The sequence below is a fragment of the Cupressus sempervirens genome, chromosome 10 (genome assembly GCF_028749045.1).
Source record: "Cupressus sempervirens isolate cs-2001-9-10 chromosome 10, ASM2874904v1, whole genome shotgun sequence".
Taxonomy (NCBI): domain Eukaryota; kingdom Viridiplantae; phylum Streptophyta; class Pinopsida; order Cupressales; family Cupressaceae; genus Cupressus; species Cupressus sempervirens.
In genome coordinates this window covers 564,503,477-564,527,404 of record NC_143127.1, presented here as the reverse complement: position 1 = coordinate 564,527,404, position 23,928 = coordinate 564,503,477, and the positions used below count along the sequence as shown (strand labels likewise).

Here is a 23,928-nt window from a genome sequence, read left to right as displayed (position 1 = left end):
GCCATTTGAATGAACCCACTGCTTGCCGTCCAACTTATAGCTCAACTGGTATTCTTGGCACTCAATCACCATGTACCTGTGCATCGTCTAAAACTCCCGTATCAACCTTCTAGTCCTTTAATTGGAATCCTTAGTTCTGTAATTACAATGTGAGCCACTAGGTTTTCGTCTAGTCTGACCACTTTCCTTAGGGGTCTCGTCCTTTGGAAAATATCTAGTCACATTGAAGCAACATGATTAAGATTTGAATAATAGCTTATATTCATGTGTTCTTTCCCAAGATGGAGTCTCATATTTATAACCTCAAAGTGAGGGAAAAGTGTTGGAATAAGAGATGTGGGATAAAACACCAATTTCGTCTTCCAGTCACTTAAGTCACTTTATAAAGTGAATGACTTAAAAAACATAAAGTAATTTTATTAAAGTACTCTAATACATTAAATGACGAACTTAAGACAAATCTTCCCTTGTGACTGGCAGGCATCCTTACTGGTAATGCCGTTAATCTATCTGGATGTGGAGATAGAGTAACCAGGCACCAAAAGAACTAGTGCGAGAGAGGGGACATGACAGCTGCAGATAGGGCAGCCATGCAGGCAGAGAGGGAGGCCATACAAACTAAGAGAGAGACTTTGTTGGCTCAGTTAGAGGAGGCCCGGGCCAATAAGGTGATTTGGAGTCACGTGTGGAAAGTTCTATGACCAAACTCGATGCCAAGGTGGAGTAGTTGTTAGAGGTGGTGATGATTGTGAACAAGATTATGGAGAGGAAGATGTTTGTAGACAAGAACTTGCAGCTTTGAACACAACAAGTGTACAAGTTGTGGGCTTGCTTATCATTACCTTCATCGACCACTTTGACATCAGTGACGCACTCTGAGCTTCTCCTACATTGAATTTCTTTTCTATTTTGTACAGTGAAGTGTGGGTTGTGGGTTTTCACATGATTCCATTTTCTTTGTACATCGTTAGGAAACGACTTTCTTTTTGGGGTTGGGTGGGGGATGATGTTGTTGGTAAAACATGTGTTATCTAAAATGTTGTTAGAATTAATCATGTTGTTGGTAGTTAGTGTGGTCAAGGGATAGGTAGTCGTGTTGCAACTGTTCACGTCGCACCTCCTCAAAGGTTATATGCACTCTCCCTCGGATGGAAGAGGGCATCATTGTCATTTGCATCAACATTGTCTTTGCTATCATTGTTGTTCACCGTATGTAAACTTTAACCGACATTAATGGAATACATTGTAGTTCTTTGATATTGTCTTGTAGTTTACTATATTTGTTATAACTCTTATATAGTAGCATGCATTAGACTACTTTTACCATAGGCTGTAAACAATTGTTGTAGTAGTCATTTTTTCCAAGTCATCTTGTATATTATTGAGTTAAATTTCTCTAATATTTATTATTGTTATTAATCATGTTGTTGTGCATTTTTCTTAGTCACAGTCTTCAGTGATGCCTCTATTATTTTAAGTATTACCATCTATCTTATATAGGTCAAACATCTCAGAATCCTTGATGGTGGAAGAATGCCATTTGTCGGCAATTAGTGGAAAATCATATTTCAAAGCAGACTTGTATACATTGTAAACACAAGACATTAGTGATAGGACATCCCAGTTTACAGATTCACAGTTGTGTTGATAGATTCATGGCTATTTATCATAAACTTTATGCATCCTGTTGCTCACTTCATATCATTATCTTCCATGAATGTGTCTTGACTTGCATAATGAATCTGCATTATGAAGTTTCTATTCTATTCTTTATCAAATCCGGCAATTTCGTAATGATTACTTTTTGTTTATGATAATCGCTCGCTACCTCAATGATGGTAGTCTTTTTTTTGTCTAATCCACTTGTAATCCAATCAAAGAAAGAATCACACATTTTTTATCAACCGTCTCTTATGAGATATAAACATTTCATCTGTTTGCAAGCTAAATAGTTGTGTTTTCAACGTCAGCCCTTTATTTTATTCATCTTCAATCGCAGTAGTTGTTCTTTAATGGAGTGCGATTTTCATTGCTCCTTTAAGACTTTAATTCTGTCTTTACAATCTGCATCAGGCTGCTTGTAGTTGATCAATTATGATTGCTTATTATTATAAAATCCTACTTCAGAAAGGAGACATCACACATAACGTGTGAAAACACTAATGAATATCAATTTAGTGGATGGCTACAACATGGTAGCACTTGGAAGAACATCGAAGTTAATATTAAAGGAGCAGAGAAATTGAGACAAAGGAGTGGTAAGATAATATAAATTTATTAATGTCCAATAGGAGACCACAACGGATCTAAGGGACTGTAGAGAGTACAATAGGGCCGCAACCAGTAGTGGGAACACAAAACAATGTTTGTGGAAAGAACAAAACAAGAAAGCAAAAAGGAAGGAGATAGAGCGAGAGGTAAGAAGAGCCTCAATACATCCTGCAAGCAAGAAGTGTCCAAAAATTGAAGGATAAGGACTAAGGTGAAGGCGAGTACATCCTACAAGCGAGAAGTAACCAAGAATTGAAGGATAAGGATTGAGGCGAAGGCGAGTACATCCTAGGCTGCCTTGAAGAACCATTAGAGGTAGGGTGGAGTTGCTGAGTGTAGCCACTATGAGGTCTCATGGACCTGGTGTGACTTTGAGAAGTAAAGGGATGACTGAGAGGCCTCTTCGTCCCCTAGTTTGGAGGCACAGGAGTGAAGAATGAGGTGATGAACTTGTGGGAGTCCTGTCTCGGAGGGCACTAAGACTTGAGAATAGGCTCCCACACCCTCTAAACAAGCATTAAAATCTCCCTTGATCTTGTAATAAATGGGACAATGAAAGACAAAATGTGCATCGGATTCCACCTCCCCAAGAGAGCAGAGGTGATAAATCCTATCATCTCTTGCAATTAGATGGTTTGTTTGAATGCGAAGCTAATGGGAGCCCACCCTAAAAGAGCCCAAAGAGATGTGAAGGACATGGGTCCAATGACGAGTGAGGTACCAAGGGCAAACAATGATCCCGTCCTGAATTTCCATGTAGTGCTCATTATAGAAGGCCATCCTTGGCCAGCAAACTCTCATTGGGTAATCTAAGTCATGCTAGTGTACTGTCTATAGATATCTACTTTGAAGATCTCGTTAAGATCTTGTTAGGAAGGAAGGAGGTGAGTTGGGGAATCTAGAGAGAACTGAAAAGGGGGGAGAAGATTAATCGAGATCCCAATTGAACCAAGAAGAGAAGCCTGAGCAAACCAGCAACAATCCCTACTGGCAAGATCGGACCCGGCAACTGCAGCAGAGGAACAGTATGCCAAATAAGAATATTTGTCGCTGCTCTCTGAGGAGTTAGCAAAGCCTTGTACTAGTGAATAAGCCAAACAAGATCAAAGGTGGTCCAAAGCCTAAATGGATGAGCACCAAACTCCGCCAAAATGATATGATGGGGAGTGGATTGATGACATCTAAGGATGCGTCAAAGCCTGAGGGTTTGAACTCTCTCAACCGAGGCCCAATTGAACTCCAAGAGAGAGGGCCCCCAAACAGTAGACCTGTAGAGGATAGTTAGTCTAATCAAGAATTCCGAAAGGGACATCTTTGTCGTGGTGTCTGAAGAACTCTCTCAAGCATAGCAAGTGAACCAAGATAACAACCACCAATTCTTGGGGTCTTGTGTTGAGAAGCCATAAGTAATGAAGTAGCAAAGGAAGGAAAGGATGACAAGAGTTTTCCAATTAAGAAACTTTAGATCCAACAACAATGAATTTAGTAGCCCTCCTTAAAAGAATACAAGGTTAATATATAGCATGATGCTACTTGCAAGAAGCCTTGTAATAATCTAGATCGGCATGTAAATCTGTTGGTCAAATATGAGTGTCTTAAAGTTGTCTCTATCATGTGAATAAATTTTCTTTGGGACAAGATTTTTCTTTAGTTCTTGAAGCCTTGCAAACTTGTTTGTAGTCACTGTTGTTCTTGTTATTCAAGTGCCTCTTTATAGGTTGATCTAAATCTTAAGGTGATGTTTGAAAGAAGTAGGTTGACTTTCCAGTAATGTCCAATGTTCAGAATAGTTTGGTACCATATATATTTTTGGGTTTTAAACAAGAGGATGCAATCACATCATGTTCCTGCCACAATGTTTTTATATCGAAGTTGAAATTATTGTAAATTGTAGTAATGCTATTAGAATTTTGACGTCATAAAGCATAAAGATTAAGTTTAAATTCCTTGAATAATAATTGTAGTAATAATATAGTAATTATTTTGACAAATAGTAATGAGAAGAGTTTAATAGGAATCATTTACGTTTAAATGTTAAAACATAAAATAGTTTTCTTAGTAAGTAAACAAAAGATGCATTGTATCTAAATCTGCTCAATTAGAAATATCTATAAAATATTACATAGTTAAACAACATTGTGACAAAAATCTATAACATATTGCCTTGTAAGTCACGAGCCCTATTAAAGGGGCAGCCAAAGGTTTGATTCCTGCCCATCCATAGTTGAAAATAGCAAGAATGATGGTCAAGAATAATGAGAGGTCAAATGACATACATCGGCACGTGATATTGGCATTGGCAGAGGTTGTTTAAGGCACTTCACTAGCAACTTCTATTGGGCATTGCTGAAAAAAGGTTGACACGCATGCCTTAGCAGAGATATTGACATGATAAAAGATGCATGCATAGGTTGACAAAGAAGTGTGGGGAGATATAAGGGAAATAAATGAAGAGATAAGGAGTTGTAGATGATACACATGGGAAATATAAGGAGATTTATTGATCTAAGCGATGGAGAGAAAAGGGTCATAGAGGGATAAGGTGTCAGGGAGAGATAAAGAGGTACTTAACTAACCAAAGCGATAAGGAGGAGAATATTGTATTACCATGAAACAAATCTAGGTGATAATGTGTTAGCACTTGCCCATACCACCATGCGAACGGGGTCCCCCAATGTAAACTCTGGTTCATAACTCTAATCAAAAGGATTGACTGATATAAAAATTTATTATCATTTTCATTATTAATAATGTCTATTACATTTTTTTGGTCGGTATTATTAATGTCTATTATAATTTTTTATTTTTTTTGATTGGTAAGATGCCGAAGCCAAGGTTAATTATTATTATTTGTTGTGATTAATTATATCAATTATTAGTTAAGCTTGAGTAGATTCGAACCCAAGACCTCTCAATTAAGAGGCTCACAATTTACCATTGTGTTGTAGGCTCTTGCCTATGTCTATTATAATTTATTATTTAAACTAATTATTCTTCTATTTATTATTAAAAAGTATATATTAATAGTTTTAATTATTCAACTGAATATTTGTTAACTAGCGAAATATATAATAACTGTTTTAACTAGTATTGTGTATAATTATACATGTAATCATTGTTTTATATTATAATAATGATAAATACCATTAGTTATTCATAACACCTATTATTATTATTTATAATGATAATTCTACTATTTATTATAAATTATATATGTGTTTTTATTATAAGTGTAAATTATGCAATTATATTTGATTATTTCATTAATACGTATAAAATATATTACATTCTTATTTATTTGTTATAATATTACTATTTAATAATGATAATTATTATATAATATGAAATAAGAAATAATGATCTTAAATGAGTTCATTAAAATTACACATTTAACTTTTTTTTATGTTGGATGAATAAAATTGCAGAAATTTGTAAAATTATTATTATTAAAAAATCAAGTGGTTTTATCATCCATGTATTGTCAAAAGAACTAGGACAAAACTAGTCACTATTATGTAATAGTGAAATCACTGTAGATGCAAATGCAAGCAAAAATACAAATATAAGGAAATTCGACCAATATATTTTAATTCTTGCTTCTTATTGGTAGATGCTTTGACTTTCAAAAAGATGAGTAATATGATTGTGGCACACTATGAGCCAATAGAGTAATAGATAAAAAATAGTGTTACCCGGGGATGCATCCCCAGTATATTTTCAGCCGTCCCTGTCCCGGAAATGTCTCAAATACTTGGGGACACCTAGGGTGCTTTGACTTTGACTTCTAGAAGAAATTAGACTTTGACTCTCAAAGTAACACAAATTTGGCATATGAATTTTGCTGATTCTTATATTTTAAGGTTTTATTGTGTATAATAAGTACATGCTTTATTCATGTTTACATAAAGATATCATAAATTTTTCTATATATTTTAATTATTCCTATTGTTATATAGCCATCCCCATGTGTTGTCCCCCACTGTCCCCAAGATTCGCAAAAAAAATTTGCCGTCTCGGAAACCCGTCCCTCTGTACACTTCCATCCCTGTCCTAGAAACTTGGGGGAACATAGATAAAAACAATTTGTGTAGTTTAAAATAAATTATAAAAGTGTAAACTTTAGAAAATTTGGTGAGCATATTTTAATTGTGGATGCTGATTGGTTGATGCTTTGATATTTAATTGATTTGGGTGATTACATTAGTATTCTGCCTGTAGCAGGAACTGAAAATAGAAAGGAACCTAGCCTAATCCCTTTTGGCTTAAGTTACACTGTCAAAAACCTCCGCGTAACACAATGTAAATAATTTCACTAGGAAGCAATAAGTACTCTCAGCATGTGTATGTACTGTGTTAGAAATAAGAATTGTCAAATTTATCCCAGTCAAATAGTCAACAATATCTATCCTAGCCGTAACTAAAGAAGCCTGTATGTAATATCATTATAAACAGAGGAGAAGGGATTATTAATAATCCATGTGGACGAACTGTTGATATCTTTATCGAATTGTTCCTCGGATAGATTTTATGTTGGAGGTAAAATGAACTTACTCTGCTGTATAATCGTGCCTATAGTATGGCCTTATGCCTTCAACATTAATCAGGTAGTTTTGTATAAGCTGCAATGCTACTTGGAAGTATTAACTTGCTATTCTTCCTGCAGCTTCTCATTGAGCTTGATCATTTACAAGATTCACCAAGTCCATATATGCAGATTAAAGGTTCAAACAAAGAAGCTGTGGCAGCTGCTGGAGTAGCACTAAATCTGGAGGGCACTTATACAACAAAGGTACATTTTATTACATTTTATTACATAAATATCTGATCATATGTATGAAGATTTTATTAATCCTTTGAAATCCTGGCTTGTAAGAGGAACTATCTCTACTCTTGGTTCACAGACTTATCTTCAGATCATCCTAGAAAACATGCCAGTTTTTGGGAGAAGTTTCAGTGGAATGCATGATCAGCAAGCTGCACGATTACAGGAGCTAGTAGATTATGTGCAGTCTCAGGTGAGGCATTAATCTCCAACCTCTACTTTAATTTTTGTAGTTCCATGTGAACATTATAGTGCATTGGAAAGATCAAGTTTAATATCCTCAATCTGTTTAGTTGAAGATATTTCTATGAAAAATGGTGAATCTGATAGGCTGTATTTATATAATGTTAAAATTAAAAAAATTCTATCTCAGAAAAATAAGAAATACCCTGGTGACAAGGTAGTGATTAAATGTCCAATGATTAATTGCAGTAAGTTTTACATAAAAATATAAATATTACAGACGGTTAATTATTTCATGGAATATTGTAGCCTATACTTATTTAATGGTATTACATTTAGAAACAACTTGAATAAAATCTTGATAATGTTATGCTCTTGAACAAAGCTAGCGGACTTTTTCATGGAGTACTTGTGTTAAGGGATAAATATTGTAAGATATTTAAAAAAATATTTGGCTCATAATTAAGGCTTTAGAGCATAGGAGCAAAGATCATTTGGGGAAAAAATTGGCATGTGAAAAGTATAAGCTTTTTGCAAAACTATAGAGGAAAAATCTGATTTTTTTAAATATGTAAAAAATTAACAAAAAAGAGCGTATTTTAAAATATGTTTTTAGGGCATTTCTACAGCATAGATTTATGGAGAGCTACTATATAGAGATAGAAATTGATTGTCTCATTTATATTCATATAGCTGATTGTATAGGACCTTGGTAAATATTCAATCAATTTTTTAAGAGAGCAGTTTTCAAATAGTTGCATTAGTCTAAGATCTAATATTAGCCAAGTCTATGAAGTGACTGAGATTTAAAATGAACTGCAGAAAACAAATTTTGTTGTTAATATTCATACTGCTGATTACAAATGAATATGTTCAGTTAACTTTTGAGAGGTCAGTCACCAAATCATTGTCTAAGTCTGAGATCAAATATTAGCTAAGTTTATGAAGTAGCTGAGATCAAAATTTATTAGATTTTTTAAGAGGGCAGTTACCAAATAGCTAAGTGACCAGTTCGAGTTTGGTACCAAGTTTGGTTATGAAGGACCAGTTTGCTGCTACGGCAAAACTATGAAAATGGGTTTGGGCTCGGTAGTACAAAAATGTAAAAAATATATATCTACACATAATTTTGAAGCCTAGAAGCATTAGTTATGATTTCAATGTTGTGCACATAGTATCATACAAACATTTAAACAACAAAAACACCATAAACTTGTAATGGTAGTGTTGGTTGCCAAAACCTCAGATTGGAAATCCGAGAGCTTTGCCAATTCCCCCAAAGGATTTGTCAATCAGTTCTGACCAATGAACGGGAATAATCCAAATTCTCTTGTACTTCAAGCTTTGCTACACCTAGGCGGGTATACCTTAACCTTAACCCTTGATTGCTTAATTCAAAGATTTTGTATAGCGAATTTAAATTTCTTAGGTTATAAGTTGGCAAAAATCTCTAAAAACTTGTTCAAAATAATGTTATATGAATGCTTTAGTATTTGTTTGTGAATAGAATATTATTTGAATGAAAGGAATAGCGTTCATGAGTTATGGATATGACTGGATATGATGGAATATCAAACTTCAAGACTTTAGACGTTAATCCATTTTTAACAACATAAAATGTAGACCAGTCCCTTATTCTACCTTGGGCAAACAGAGTCAAACTTCTTCAGATCTTTATATACAACCTTGAGATGACAGTATTTAGCAACACAAACCTTAGTCTAGTTGAATTAAATTTCTTCAGGAAAACGAATTAGAGAAAACTTACATAGACAACATTTTGTAGGCAACTTCTGATGATCAAAAACTTGTATTGGAATCAGCTTTACACCAATTAATTTTAAATTAAATATTCAGAGGGGATAAATCTGAAAGAATATTTTGAACTTCAATTTTCAAGATGAATAAACAAAATATGTTTCTTGCATTAAATCTGAAAAAATGAGCACAAATGATCTTTACCTATTTACAATATCCAGTGTTCCATAACTGCATAAGACTATTTTATTTCTCCACAGTACTTTGATTCTGCTGCTTGTAATTTCTCTTATTTATATTTCTTCTTTTTCATTATGTCTTAATGCTTCTCTTCTTACTTATTTATATCTTCTTTATTTGGAAGATGTGACTTTTCAAATTCAAAAGTTATATCTCTTCAGAAATAATTCTAACTTCCTTCAATAATAATTAATATTAATTATATTTATTGACCATTCAATCATTGCATCTTCTTTTTACCGTACTTGTTATCCTTGATCTGTATTTGCAATTTCCAAATGATAGTCATTTGCATTTCGGAAATGGGCTGCGCAATAGACTGGAATCTGTGAACACGTGCGGTTTTGCACTCTCCATTCTAAATACACTATATACCAGGGAAGATGATGTTCTGGTCTTGGTCAACCCTGCGTAAAATTTAGAGCATCATGTAAAACAGCTGATACTAGCCATCTTTGAACACATTATTGCATAGAAAGGGGAATGATTTCCGACTGGGCATGGCTTCATTCATAGACAGATTAATACTAATCGAACCTTTGTTGATTCAGAAAATACTTTGTGATTGCAGAACTGGCTTCCTCAATTCATATCTCCTTAATATTATGACAGTTTCAATTTGCAGTTTGTAATCAGTTTTGAACCCCATACTGTCATTTTTATATATTTCAACATTGCCTTTGTGCTAAATCACTGGGTGTATTTGTTTGTTTTCATAAGTGTTGCCTGTGTGTTCATCGAAAATTTCATACATTGACTTTTTCCATCATGGCATTTATCATGAGGACCTTTATTTTTGTTTTATGGTTTACATATGTTCTGTTTGAATTAGAATATGCTCATATATAATTTCAGATTTCACCATAAATATGTTTGAATGACAGTCTTCCGTTTTGGCACATGCAATGATGATGATTTGGGACCCTTAAGGCAAATCTCTGGAATTGCTTATTGTATTCTTCTAAGCCACTTTGAGAAATCCTCTCAAACACATTATAGGCGGCCTTTCTGCAATTTCACAGTTTGTATGCATGCGTCCTTGAACATTTCTAAATATGATAATATATTAATAACTTCTCCTATTATGCTGTCATGGACATTTATTATCTGTTCCAATGCTTCCATTTAGGCTGAAAGAAATTGGTGTAGGTTGTGTGATTTTGCAATGTACCAGCCAACTGCAAACAAAAATTCAAGCATTTTGAACAAATCCCTTTGCATACACCATAAAGAAGCATTACCCTGTGATCTCCTTGAAATATATTGGGATATGTACTGTAGATTTCCCAATGATGAATTGACTGAGATGCTTGCTCACAAGGCATTCCCTGTGGACAACCGTACTGTTGCTCATATGACAACACATTTTTATGGGACAGTTGTTCAAAACTCAACTCTCTGTCATGTTTAACTTATTTGTAAATTATTTTCCAGCTCTATCCTCCACACTTTAAAGGAAGCCCATAAGGATTTTAGCTTAAATCTTTTTTCCCCTTGGTGTGTTGAAGTTGAGTAGTGGAGTAACCTGCCTAATTGATTCCAAGAAAGAGGCAAATGTGTGAAAATACCATGCAATCAGGGAGTTCGCAACCCCAGGTCTTGCAGGGCCTGAACTGTAGAAGGTTTGTAAGAAACCTTGTTACTTGGTCCACCCATTTTGTTGTCTCCTTGTCATTGAATTTAGCTAATTCGTAGGGCCTTGGCCAGGGTGTGGTGGTTTCTATTTTGTAGTGTAAACCTGGTGTTATTTCAAGAGCTAACTCTATGCTTAGTGGGCCATTCACTAGTCTTATCCGCAGTTATAATGTTGGAGATTCTGCACGGAAACAGGTGGATGTGTCTGTTACATTAGAGGACAGCAGCATTGAGTTCCAACTGTTTGAGTATTCTAGAGTTAGTGCTTCAGAAAATGCAACAGATATGCTAACTGCCTCTGATGGAAATCTTACATCTGTTGGTAGTAGATATGGGCAATACACAGTCCGATTTTCAGGATAGTAGTCCTTTATGTGAGCATGTTGGTGATGTTGGGAGTAGTGCGAGTGCAGAAGATGCAATTGTTACCACTATTAGTCTAGACTCTCTTGATGAGGATGTTTTTGAAGACTGCATAGAGGATATGAGCACTGGCAGTTCTGACTTTTATGGAAGTTGTCATAGTGTTGAGTCAGTGTAGGAGACAACAATCTTCTTAGGTGGGACGGGTGAGGGCATGGAGCTACCCAGTTATGACACTCATGATTTGAGTGTTACAGAGGAGTTGCGTGATGTAGATTTATGCCTCCGTGATGTTGATCCACAGGATGCCATTGAGTCATGTATGCAAGGTCAGGCAACAACAATGGGATCTCAGTTAGACAGTGTTGATACTAGTGATGTGGGGATCTTTGTTTCACGTGATGATGATTCATGCTGGATTGAGTCTGGTATATCATATTGGATGTTGGGTAATGAGAGTATTTATTCGATGGTGGTAGGTCCCAGGATGGTGATTGTCAAGGACAATGATGACAGGGAAGTAGAAACATGCAAGGAGTTTGATACAATAGGGGCTTCCACTTCATCAAAGGAGTTATTGGTGGAATTACCTCGTAGTAGTACCTTTTTTGTTGATGTGTGCGATGATGATAGCACACGCGAAGTTTGTGATCACGCGATGAGCAGTGAGGATACTTCCTTTTAGAGTGCAAAGTTTGGGTCAGAGGATATGTTCAGGAGTCGATGGTTATAGGTTCCATAACATGTGAGTAGGAAACTCAAGGTTAGCAATAGCATGAATGCCATAGCTTTAGAGTACTTTGATTGTGCTCGACAGATGATGGATATCTATGGTTGGAGCACTCATGTGACAGATGAGCACTATGATGGTGGTCTTTCCCTTAAGGAGTTTCATGCTCTCCAAGAGGCTATCAAGATTACAAGACATAATTATTTACAATTGTTAGCATATCATGATTTCTTGCTCGTGAGAGACCGCGCATGTTATGATGCCTTGAGGGGACAGTATGAGGTTGACGAGCTCACCCATGAGCTTGAGGTGACTATGGACCCTTTGCAATGTGCTCAGTTGCCCCTCTAAGATTCATAGTCATGTTTGGATGAGATTACCGTAGAGTTGAAGCATTTATAGTCTACACCAACCCTAGATCCAGTTCAGCTACATATAGTGGTGGTTGGTGGTGAGTTGATTTCACAGATAAGGATGATGGATGTGATGAGGATGCAGTTACATCCACCCTTGAGATGAGTGCAATAGCTATAGATGAGATGAGTGCATCAGTGGAGGATCACAAAGAGCTTCATGTTGCAGAGGTTCTCCAAAGGTTAGTCCCTTGTCAAGTGTTCCAGGGAAGATCTTTGATAGTCATTGTGATGTAGAGGATTTAGCTATGAGTTTTGTTACGATTCATGACACCACTCCCTCAACTTCACTAGACACATGTCAAGTATCATCAAGTTGGGAGGTTGATACTCATGTTAGGGTGTTTCCCTTTAGAAGCAATCCTATTACTTCATCTCATGCAACTGTTAGCGATAGACTGTTGGTAGTACTACAGTTTCAAAGAGATCACTTGTGGATTGTGGGGGAGTAGGTTGATGCTTCTTTATATAATTTCTACTGCATGAAGTCATTTATGGAGTTTTTGCTTGAGAGTCTAGAATTACAAGAGGGACCATACAGAGCTTTTGAGGGTACTCGCATTTGAGGTTCTTGCAGTATTCAACGTTTGGTGGGAAAGATTGTAGTGACTTTGGATACAATGCTTTCCCTCATGGATTTTGTGTTTGTTTTTGCCGAGAGGGTTACCTAGGATCCTACCTAACCATTTTTTTGAAGTCATAGATTGGAGCCATCTCTTGATTCACGTTTTGGTGTTGATGAGCCTTTGACAGAGATTGGAGCATGTTATCACAATTACACAGAGTAGTGCTCATCATTTCTCTTTTGACCCACAGGTAGAGGACTTGGTTTCGTGCAGATGTCAATTGCCACTTGTTCCATGCCATCCTTTATGGGATGGGTTGGCACCATCTTTTGCAAATGGGATCAACAACTACAAGTTAGATCACTTGCAATATCAATACATCCAGGTTAGCACAACAAAGGATAGAGATGGTGATTGTTTCACAACCACCTATATGGTTGTTACTATCTCCACAGTGTAGTTGGATGTGAGTGTTAGTGTTGACAGAGGTGGCACTTTAGTTGGGTTGAGTTCTAGTGAGATGTCTACTCCATAAGTAGCTATAGTTAGTTTCAAAATGATTTTGTTGTTGATGTCAGTTATTTGAGTCTTGATGCTAGAGGAGTCTATTGTGCACCGCAAGGATAATACATTGTTTTACCCTTAAGATCCGACTGGAATGTGATGTTTGTTTTTGATCCAGGATTGCTTGGGGACACGTAATCTCAGGGAGGACGGACTGCAATGTCCCCAATTTTGAGTTGTGATAGATTTGATGGATTTAGCCTAAAATTGGGTCCTTGTAGGTTGACACTAGTGTTTAGAAGACCTAGTTGCGGAGTTATTAGGTTCTCTAGTGGTCAATGGTGAGTTTTGGCTCCATTTGAGGGTCTTACTATTTATCGCAAGGCAATAGTTGGTTCCAATGAGCTTAGATGAGTTAGAGGAGTTGATTGATGCTCTCAATTTTTATTTTTAGCTTCTGGTTTGGGCTCCAACAATCTTGGAGGGAGCATCTATCATTAGTAAGTCACCTTGTCAATTTCATTCATCATCTTTCTTCATCAGGGTTCACTCATGTGTTGTTAGATTTCGATTCTGATTCGTCTTCAGTTATTTTTGCAAGATGGGTGATGTTTACCGTACTAGTAAAGAAATCAACGCATACAAACAATGGAACATGAACAATAGAATTTTTTAGATTATTATTCGCATATGCCAAAACATTACATTATACTTCATAAGATGAATGATAGAAGATTTACAATGATCCCAGACGGGATATAAATACTATCCGCCGAACCTTCCCGAAGGAGTCTGTTGGCCACAAACATTATGTCCGCTACAAACTATTTACCCGTCGGCTACAAAATACAGAAACACCGACGACAATCACCCCGTCGACTACAGAAACACCAATGATAATCATTCCGTCGGCTACAAAAACACCGCCGACAATCATTCCGTCGGCTACAGAAACACCGACAACAATCCAGTCGGCTGACACCATCCCCCCCAAAAAGAAAAGTCGTCTCCTGACAACTAACAAAATATTTGAGACAAATTAACAAACAAAATACATTAACAGAGTGACTACAACAAGAAAAATTTGCTTCTGTCACATCACTTCCACATTCATCCCGTTACATCTGTAGCCTCTGCTAACACAATACTGTTTCTTCAATGAAGCTGACCTTGATAGCCACCTGTGCTGCTTTTTCTGTTTCCAATTCCTCGGTACCCTGAGTCAAGTGTCGCTGCACTGCCTCCAACTGGATGATTAGCTCCTCTCGAGCTCTCGAGCTCCTGACGCATCCACCAAGACAGCCTTCCGGCCAACACCTACTCCCAGTGCCTCTGGTACACAGAAAGTCCATGCCTATAGCAACTTCAACTCTTCTCAACTGGTCAGACTCCCATGATTGATATCCGCAACTACTCGGGGTCTAGGGGGCAACACCCCCGACGGGGTCAAGGGACAGCGCCCCCGCAGGGTCCTAGGGCAGCGCCCCTCACTACCAAGACCAAATTAGCACTCCGGAACCCACAAAAAATTGCATGGAACACACTGTTTCTGTCATTTTCTGCTGATTCTACACTTTTTCTGGCACCCACTGATGCTTCCTCTTCCCTTTGGCATCATCTGCTACTCATTTCGAACAACTTGAATCTGTCGTCGTCTTTTTTTTCTTTTTTTTTTTGTTATTGTTTGGTTTATAAGAAAACCCCACACCCATCTTCTACACAAATTTGAATAATCTCTCCTCCACAAATGATGTAGGAGCATCCAGAGGTATAAGGGCAATCCTGTGTCACCCAATAAAATGTACTTAGACTTAGTTTCTGTTTCATGTCTTTTCATTTTTGGATACCCATTTGGGTCAAATAAAGGTTCCAACTCTACAGTTCAACTATCAGTGTGCTAGAAAATCCCGAAAAAATAGGAGCATGCAATTTGGCCATCATTTTGGTGACCTAGTAGGTGTGAATTGGCCGGATGAATGTAATTGTGATTTAGAGCATTCCAAGAAAAGAATCAGGTCAAAAGGCCCCACGGTTTGAAAGTTATTGCAGTTTTTCGGGTTTTGGAGACCTCCTAAGAATGCTTGAAAGTCAGGTTAGGGGCATTAAATGACTTTGAAAAGGGCCAAAAAATGGGGGACGAGCGAAGCTGGTCCATAGAGAGCTTTCCGGAAATGTAAACGGTTCAGTAATTGAAGCTACGGTTCAAAAGTTATGCCTCCCGGAAGTTCGGTTACCATTTCTGGATTCTTCTAGATTTGCACCGACTTCTAACGCAGCTTTTGGAACCTTCTATTTGGTTGGTGGATGCCTACTAGCACTTTCTAGAATGTACTCCTAGTCCTTAACCCTCCGGGGTCTATTTAAGGAGATTTATGGCATTGTAAAAGGCAGTTCGGAGTGGAGTTTGAGAGGAGGTACTGAAAGGAGAAATTATCTCCAGATTTATGCTATTGTAAGCCCTTAGGGCATGTTTCGAAGTTTATTTTCCTGTACTGTTTGTACTAGCTTATTTTCTCAGTTAATATAATTTTTCCCTTTCTGTTGTGTCCATTTTGTTCTTGGGTTGTGTCCCCATCAAGTGGTATCAGAGCTGGTTTTCCTGAGTGTGTAGATAGAACGCCGATTGTGAGGCAGTTTGCACTAGGACTGTGTGGTTGTGGGTTTGAGTTAAGAAGATGCCTCCACGAAGAGAGCATGGTGGAAGGGCCAGAGCTATTAATCCTGAGGAGGTTAGAGCCCTCCAAAGGCAGGTACAGGCATTGCAAGAGGAGCTCCGTAGAGGAGCAAATGTTGCGGCAGGTGACGACAGTGAGGATGACAATGAAGAAGAAGTAATGGAACCAGAAGGGGAATTTGACGGAGAAGTTCTGAATCATGCAGAGGAAAAGCTTTTTAGGGCCATTACTAAGTTTGGGAAAAGACCCACAATTGAAGTGGGTTTATTTTCAGGAAATCTGAAACCAGATGAGTTGATCGATTGGATCAATGAACTGGAAGAATACTTTGAGTATGAGGATATCAGTGACCCAGATAGGGTTAAGTTTGCAAAGGCCAAACTGAAAGGCCATGCCAAAATCTGGTGGCAAGAGGTTCAATTGGAAAGAAATAGAAGAGGAAAGGAGAAGATCACAAGATGGGATCGCACGGTGGACAAATTGAAGAAGCAGTTCATTCCTGTGGACTACGAGCTTGATTTGTTTAAGAAGATGCATGGGTTAAAGCAAGCAAGAAGATCAGTCCAAGAATATACAGAGGAATTTTACCGACTCTTGATTAGAGCGGGACATGCAGAAGCAAATAAGGAGAAGGTTGCTCGTTATATCAGTGGGTTGCGACCTAGCATCCAGGAGGAATTAAGTCTATGGATGAGGATGCGCAATCATCACATTCAGAGGATGCAAAAAGACCTTTGATCAGCCTCATCCACATGAGCAACCCTAGCTTGGCCCTTAGCTCTCCTATCTGTCCTTCCTTTTCGTTGAGGGCATTCAAAGGCACGATGACCTTCTTCATTGCAATGGAAACAGGTACCATGGAAGCCTCCTCTTCCTTGTCCACGTCCTCTACCTCTTCCTCTCTGATTTTCAAAGTCTTGATCATGGGAGCGGTTGAAACCCTCATTCCTCTGGTTCCTGCTAGTACCCACATCTTCATTTTTCTTTTGGGTTTCATTGCGGCCTCCAGATGATCTACCGCTTCCCCTTCCTCCTTGACCGCGCCCTCTTTGTCTTCCTTCAAACCTTTTATTCAGCTTCTCTTCAACTCGTAGGGCAAACTGGTATGCCTCTTCAACGCTGGTCATTCTTACCAGACTTAATTCCTCCTGGATGCTAGGTCGCAACCCACTGATATAACGAGCAACCTTCTCCTTATTTGCTTCTGCATGTCCCGCTCTAATCAAGAGTCGGTAAAATTCCTCTGTATATTCTTGGACTGATCTTCCTGCTTGCTTTAACCCATGCATCTTCTTAAACAAATCAAGCTCGTAGTCCACAGGAATGAACTACTTCTTCAATTTGTCCACCATGCGATCCCATCTTGTGATCTTCTCCTTTCCTCTTCTATTTCTTTCCAATTGAACCTCTTGTCACCAGATTTTGGCATGGCCTTTGCAAACTTAACCCTATCTGGGTCCTGATATCCTAATACTCAAAGTATTCTTCCAGTTCATTGATCCAATCGATCAACTCATCTGGTTTCAGATTTCCTGAAAATAAACCCACTTCAATTGTGGGTCTTTTCCCAAACTTAGTAATGGCCCTAAAAAGCCTTTCCTCTGCATGATTCAGAACTTCCTCGTCAAATTCCCCTTCTGGTTCCATTACTTCTTCTTCATTGTCATCCTCACTGTCGTCACCTGCGGCAACATTTGCTCCTCTATGGAGCTCCTCTTGCAATGCCTGTACCTGCCTTTGGAGGGCTCTAACCTCCTCAGGATTAATAGCTCTGGCCCTTCCACCACGCTCTCTTCGTAGAGGCATCTTCTTAACTCAAACCCACAACCACACAGTCCTGGTGCAAACTGCCTCACAGTCGGCGTTCTGTCTACACACTCAGGAAAACCAGCTCTGATACCACTTGATGGGGACACAACCCAAGAACAGAATGGATACAATAGAAAGGGAAAAATTATATTAACTGAGAAAATAAGCTAGTACAAACAGTACAGGAAAATAAACTTCGAAACATGCCCTAAGGGCTTACAATAGCATAAATCTGGAAATAATTTCTCCTTTCAGTACCTCATCTCAAACTCCACTCCGAACTGCCTTTTACAATGCCATAAATCTCCTTAAATAGACCCCGGAGGGTTAAGGACTAGGAGTACATTCTAGAAAGTGCTAGTAGGCATCCACCGACCAAATAGAAGGTTCTAGAAGTTGCGTTAGAAGTTGGTGCAAATCTAGAAGAATCCAGAAATGGTAACCGAACTTCCGGGAGGCATAACTTTTGAACTGTAGCTCCGATTGACGAACCGTTTACATTTTCGGAAAGCTCTCGAAGCGCTCTATAGCCCTATGGACCAGCTTCGCTTGTCCCCCATTTTTCGGTCCTTTTCGAGGTCATTTAATGCCCCTAACCTGACTTTCAAGCATTCTTAGGAGGTCTCCAAAACCCGAAAAACTGCAATAACTTTCAAACCGTGGGGCCTTTTGACCTGATTCTTTTTTTGGAATGCTCTAAATCACAATTACATTCATCCGGCCAATTCACACCTTCTAGGTCACCAAAATGATGGCCAAATTGCATGCTCCTATTTTTTCGGGATTTTCTAGCACACTGATAGTTGAACTGTGAGAGTTGGAACCTTTATTTGACCTAAATAGGTATCCAAAAATGAAAAGACATGAAACAGAAACTAAGTCTAAGTACATTTTTTTGGGTGACACAGGATTGCCCTTATACCTCTGGATGCTCCTGCATCAACAAATGAGAAACACAACTCCAACAATCTTTCGCTGAAGATGGCATGGAATAATAACAACGATGGTATATTGTTTTTCACCCGCGACAATTAGATTGAAATCTGCGGCCTCTAGATAACGCCACGGGAATAGGTCCTGCACTAAATGCAATGAAGAGGAGTTGAAACCCGCGGAAGATGTAGAATTCGTGGCTTGACAACCCCGCGGAACACCTCCGGCGGACAGGTGCCCACAGAGCACCTCCGGCATCGAAACCTGTGGAAGATGTAGAATTCGTGGCTTGACAACCCCGTAGAACACCTCTCGCGGACAGATGCCCGCAGAGCACCTCCCACAGACAGGTGCTCACGGACAGATGCCTGTGGAGCACCTCCCGCGGACAGGTGCCCGCGAAGCACCTCCCTCGCGGCCAGATGCTTGTGGAGCACCTCCAGCACCTCTCGCAAAGTGTTTTTTTTTTTTTTTGTTTCAAATTTATTTATTTATTTGTTTTTCAATTTTATTTTTTATTTTTTTAAATTTTGACAAAAATAAAACAAGAGCACCTCAATTTTGCCTCCACGCGTCACCATTCTGCAACGATGACGACAAGGGAATCATCTGATCATTCTGTGACGGTGATGGTGACGACATCTTCCTAGCATAGTAGGATCCGTTGACTGCGTGAGGTACGTCTTGCCTGTCCAACGTCCCCAACTTTACCACTCGATTGTCCCCGACCTCTCGGATCCGATATGGTCCAACCCATCTTGCCTTAAACCTTTCCTGTTTGTTTTCATTTTGATCGTCATACTTGAGTACCAACTGCCCCGGCTGAAACCTGTTGAGTTTGTCATGCCACGCCTTATGCCTGTTCTGTGTCACCTCCGTCGCCCATTGTGCCTGCGGTCGTCACGCATCTAGCTTATTTCCTTGCTGTCGGTACCCTTCAAGTAATTTTATGGTGCGATGCCTTCTTTTCTTCCTGTGCGGTCCGTTCACCGTGTACCAAATAGTGGGATATTTTTTTTTCTAGGTTTGGACTATATGTTCTTCCCCTCAGCTTCAGGCGTAACCACCTTTCCTTCTTCCGTTGCTTTGTATTTCTTCAAACACTCATTTTCCTCTTTTTTCTCACTTTCGTCGACCCTTAACATATTACAAATCGGAAACAATTCGTAGTTTTCTATCTGCTAGTGGTAAAGGCCATTCACCGAGTCTAGGTCGTCATCATTTTATCCTCCTAGTGTCAATACTCCTTCGTCATTCGGTTCCATTCTCCTCTTTCCTTCATCATCATTTCTTTCATCGTCACTGTCGCCTTCACCTTTTGAGTCTGACGATGCTGCCTCCTCACCTACCATTTGTGTGTGCAGGTTAATTATGAATCTTTTGCCTCCGCGCTCCATTGATAGGGTATTTTGTTTCCAATCATGTTTTACTTTTGCTTGCACCAACCAAGTCCGTCCGAGAATAGCATCATATCCTTTTCTTTTCAATGGAATGATCACAAAATCCAATAAAAATGGTTGCGTAACAATAGTTACCAGTTGTGCCCTTAAGGTTCCCAACGGTTTCATCTCGTGCTGGTCTACTATGAGCAATTGGAATGTAGGTGGCCACAGCGTCGACTTTCCCAACTTCTTCCAAGTATCCTTCGGCAACACATTCACGCCGGACCCTCCGTCGACAATTGTGTCTGTCAAAACGTTTCCCAAAATCCCCATCTCGACGACCGCCGAATGCCGTCCAGATGTGAGTGCCAGCAGCATTGGGTCTGTCGCCGTCGTTGGACTACTGTCCCTTCCTGTGTCCTCTGTTGCTTTCGGAAATGGTGTATGATTCAGAATGGCCGTCCGTAACTGGGGCATTGTGAGAAGGAGGTCACTTATCTTGACCGGTATCTCTGTTTGTAAGATTTGTCGTACAATGTTTTGTTTTGCGAAGTTCCTTGCCAAGGTGCCAGTGATGTCCTTCAACTGAGATGTCTCTGCTGACGATGCCTTTCCAATTTCTTCCTGCGCTTCCCCCAAGTTTCTTTTTTCCTCCGCCAGCAATTTTGCTTACCTCCACATAATTGCTAGAACCTCCTCTTCATCCGTGCCGACAGTGATCAAGTTTACTCTAGACTTTGGGCACTTGGCATCTTCATGGTCGTCAGGTCCGCACCATCTGCATAATAATTTCGGTATGTTTGTTGTTGTACAATCTTGCGCAAAATGACCCCACAAATTACATGCTCGGCATTGAACAATCAGCCGTCCGTTTGCATCATACTAGGTTCGACTTCGGCTCCCATTATTATTGTTATTGTTCGCATTGTTGTTATTTTGCCCTCTGTTATTATTCCTATACCCTCTGGATGTGGCACCTGCGCTATTCGTATTTCCGCTACTGCCCAACGGGGAAGCCTCCTGAGTGAGAAGCACTTGCAAAGATCCTCTTGTCTTCATGTTAAAGGGGCACTCTTTTGTCGAATGGCCCATGATCTGACAAATGTCACAGAATTGGTTCTTTGGACACGACCCTTTAGTATGACCGTCGGTCTTACACTCCGTGCACCACAGCTCACTGCCTTTTGGCTCCTTCTGCATGTTTTTAAACTCCATCATGCGGATCATGTCCTTCTGTAAAGCACGGACCTTCTTGCTACTGCCTTCATCGTCACTGCTATCTTCTCCGGCAGGCTCGTCGTCATCAGAATCAGATGAGCTAATGTTCTATTTCGTTTTCTGCTCACTTTCGAGGTCCAATGCTTTGTTATAAGCTTCCGTGTATGACGACGGTGGCACAATTTTCATTTTCCTCCGCAACTTCGAGCGTAGGCCTTCCATGAACCATCTTTTCTGAAGTCCGTCCGCCGGCTTACTTTCCATTTTGTTTATCAAGTCCTTTAATTTCTTGGCGTAAACACGAACAGTTTCATTCTTCCCCTGCTTAGTATTGAAGATCTCTGCTACAATTTCATTATCATCCTGCAACAGTTTAAATTCTGCCAGAAACTCCTTTTTAATGTTATCCCAACTATTTAGCTTTTGTGGATCTGTATCAGTGAATCAATCAATTGCTATGCCTCGTAGGGTGGCCGGAAATTGCCTCATCCATTCGTCTTCATCAGTTATCCCATTTGCCTTCTAGATCGTTTCACATGTTTTGCAATGTCGAATGGGATTGGCCGTACCATCGCCATTGAACTTCGGCAGTTTCTCTTTTGGTCCCACCATCACAATTGGTTTCTGTAAACAAGCGTTGCTCGGTCCTGCAACACTAGCGCTCTTCACTCCCACATCGGCGGTCTGCACTCCCACACTGGCGGACTGGTCTCCCACACCGGCGGTCTGCACTCCCACACCGGTGGATTGCTCTCCCACATCGGCAGATTGCTCTCCCACACCGGTAGACTGCACTCCCACACCGGCGGACTGCACTCCCACATCGACGGTCTGCACTCCCACACTGGCAGACTGCTCTCTCCCACCGTCAGACTCAACAACTGCGAACCTTGGTGAAGAAGGGTGTTCTGAAGTTGTCCCTTGCGGAAGTATATCCCGGACGAAGAGTTCACTCCACGCTCTTGCTCTGTCGGCACTCCGAGCCATGCGAGTCGATGCTCTTCTGTCTGGATTCTCTTTCCTCGGCGAACACAAATTCAAAAACTCCTCCCGTGCTTCTTCCACCAATTCCACCCGCTGCCGAGTTTCCTCCAACAAATCTTTCGTGCTTTAGTTTCCGTCGGCACTCTTTTGAAATCTTCGTCGACGTTCGGCTTGCTGTGCTAGAATTAAATTCTCTTGCGCAGTACAGATTCCATCTTTTCCCTTGACCTTATTCCGATCCTTGTTAAGCTGATTTGGCATTAATCTTCATTCCTCCCACCTTCCGGGTTCATAAGGCAACGGCGCCAAATGTTTACCGTACTGATAAAGAAATCAACGCATATAGACAATGGAACATGAACAGCATAATTCTTTAGATTATTATTCACATATGCCAGAACATTACATTATACTTCATAAGATGAATGATAGAAGATTCACAATGATCCCAGACGGGATATAAATACTATCCGCCAAACCTTCTCGAAGGAGTCCGTCGGCCACAAACATTATGTCCGCTACAAACTATTTACCCGTCGGCTACAGAATACAGAAACAGTGACGACAATCACCCCGTCGGCTACAGAAACACTGACGACAATCATTCCGTCGGCTACAGAAACACCGCCGGCAATCATTCCGTCGGCTACAGAAACACCGACTACAATCCAGTCGGCTGACAGGTGAATTATAATTATTATTTAATTAAATACGTTAAGGTTGCTATTTTTGTTGGCTTTATATATTGGTCACTTGAGTGCCATAGCTTGTTGGAACTGGGGTGGAAAGTTTTAAAACTTGGGCATAGGAAACAATGACCTCGTGTGTTAGAATATCATGATATTGATGGAAAGATCTTTCGGAGCCATAGTGATTTAAGTGAAAAGTGTATTCATGAAGCTCTTGGGCATTTGGTGTGTGGATGGAGCCACACTTCATTTAATGTTCTAAAAAGGACTTGCTTATGAAGATCAATCATTCCTTTGCCATTTGATTTTATCTCATTTTGTAAATTGCTAAGGGTTTCTACATTGGACTTTTGTGAGGACTGATTCCTCCATCTTCTGTTACACTTTGAGCAATTGATATACATGTTGAATTGTGTCTGAAATTGTGAAGATCATCTCTGAATTTGGGTTTGGTAAATCGGTGCTGGAGTCTACCGATTTTGGTGTTCAATTGCTGATTTTTTTATTAGAGGGCTTTTTGATTTGAACACCACACATTCAGCCTTCAAATCATGTTACATATTGTTGCTATGAGCGTGATTGGTAGCTGCAACTGGGCATCTATGGTCTGTAATTATTTGTCTATCCTGGGCGGCCAGCTTTGGTGAAGATGGTGTGGGTTTCTAAGAGCTGTGGTTTGCTGTTGCTAACCAACCTTGTATAGGGCTGCTGCAAAACAAGTTTGGCATGGAGTTTTCTGAGACTTAGCTGCAA

General features: G+C 39.5%; 1 protein-coding gene across 5 annotated transcripts in view; it reads left to right on the top strand.

Annotated features, from left to right (window-relative positions):
- Positions 1-23,928, top strand: part of LOC149535137 (P-loop containing nucleoside triphosphate hydrolases superfamily protein) — a 280,366-nt gene that overhangs the window by 239,297 nt on the left and 17,141 nt on the right. For 3 of the 5 annotated variants that reach the window (XM_089807307.1, XM_089807309.1, XM_089807308.1), the window contains 2 exons: positions 6,935-7,060; positions 7,173-7,286. In XM_089807307.1, coding sequence (XP_089663433.1) covers positions 6,935-7,060; positions 7,173-7,286 — 240 coding nt within the window. Of the gene's footprint in view, positions 1-6,934; positions 7,061-7,144; positions 7,287-23,928 lie in introns of all 5 variants that reach the window. The other 2 variants (XR_016358029.1, XR_016358030.1) reach the window with 1 other exon arrangement.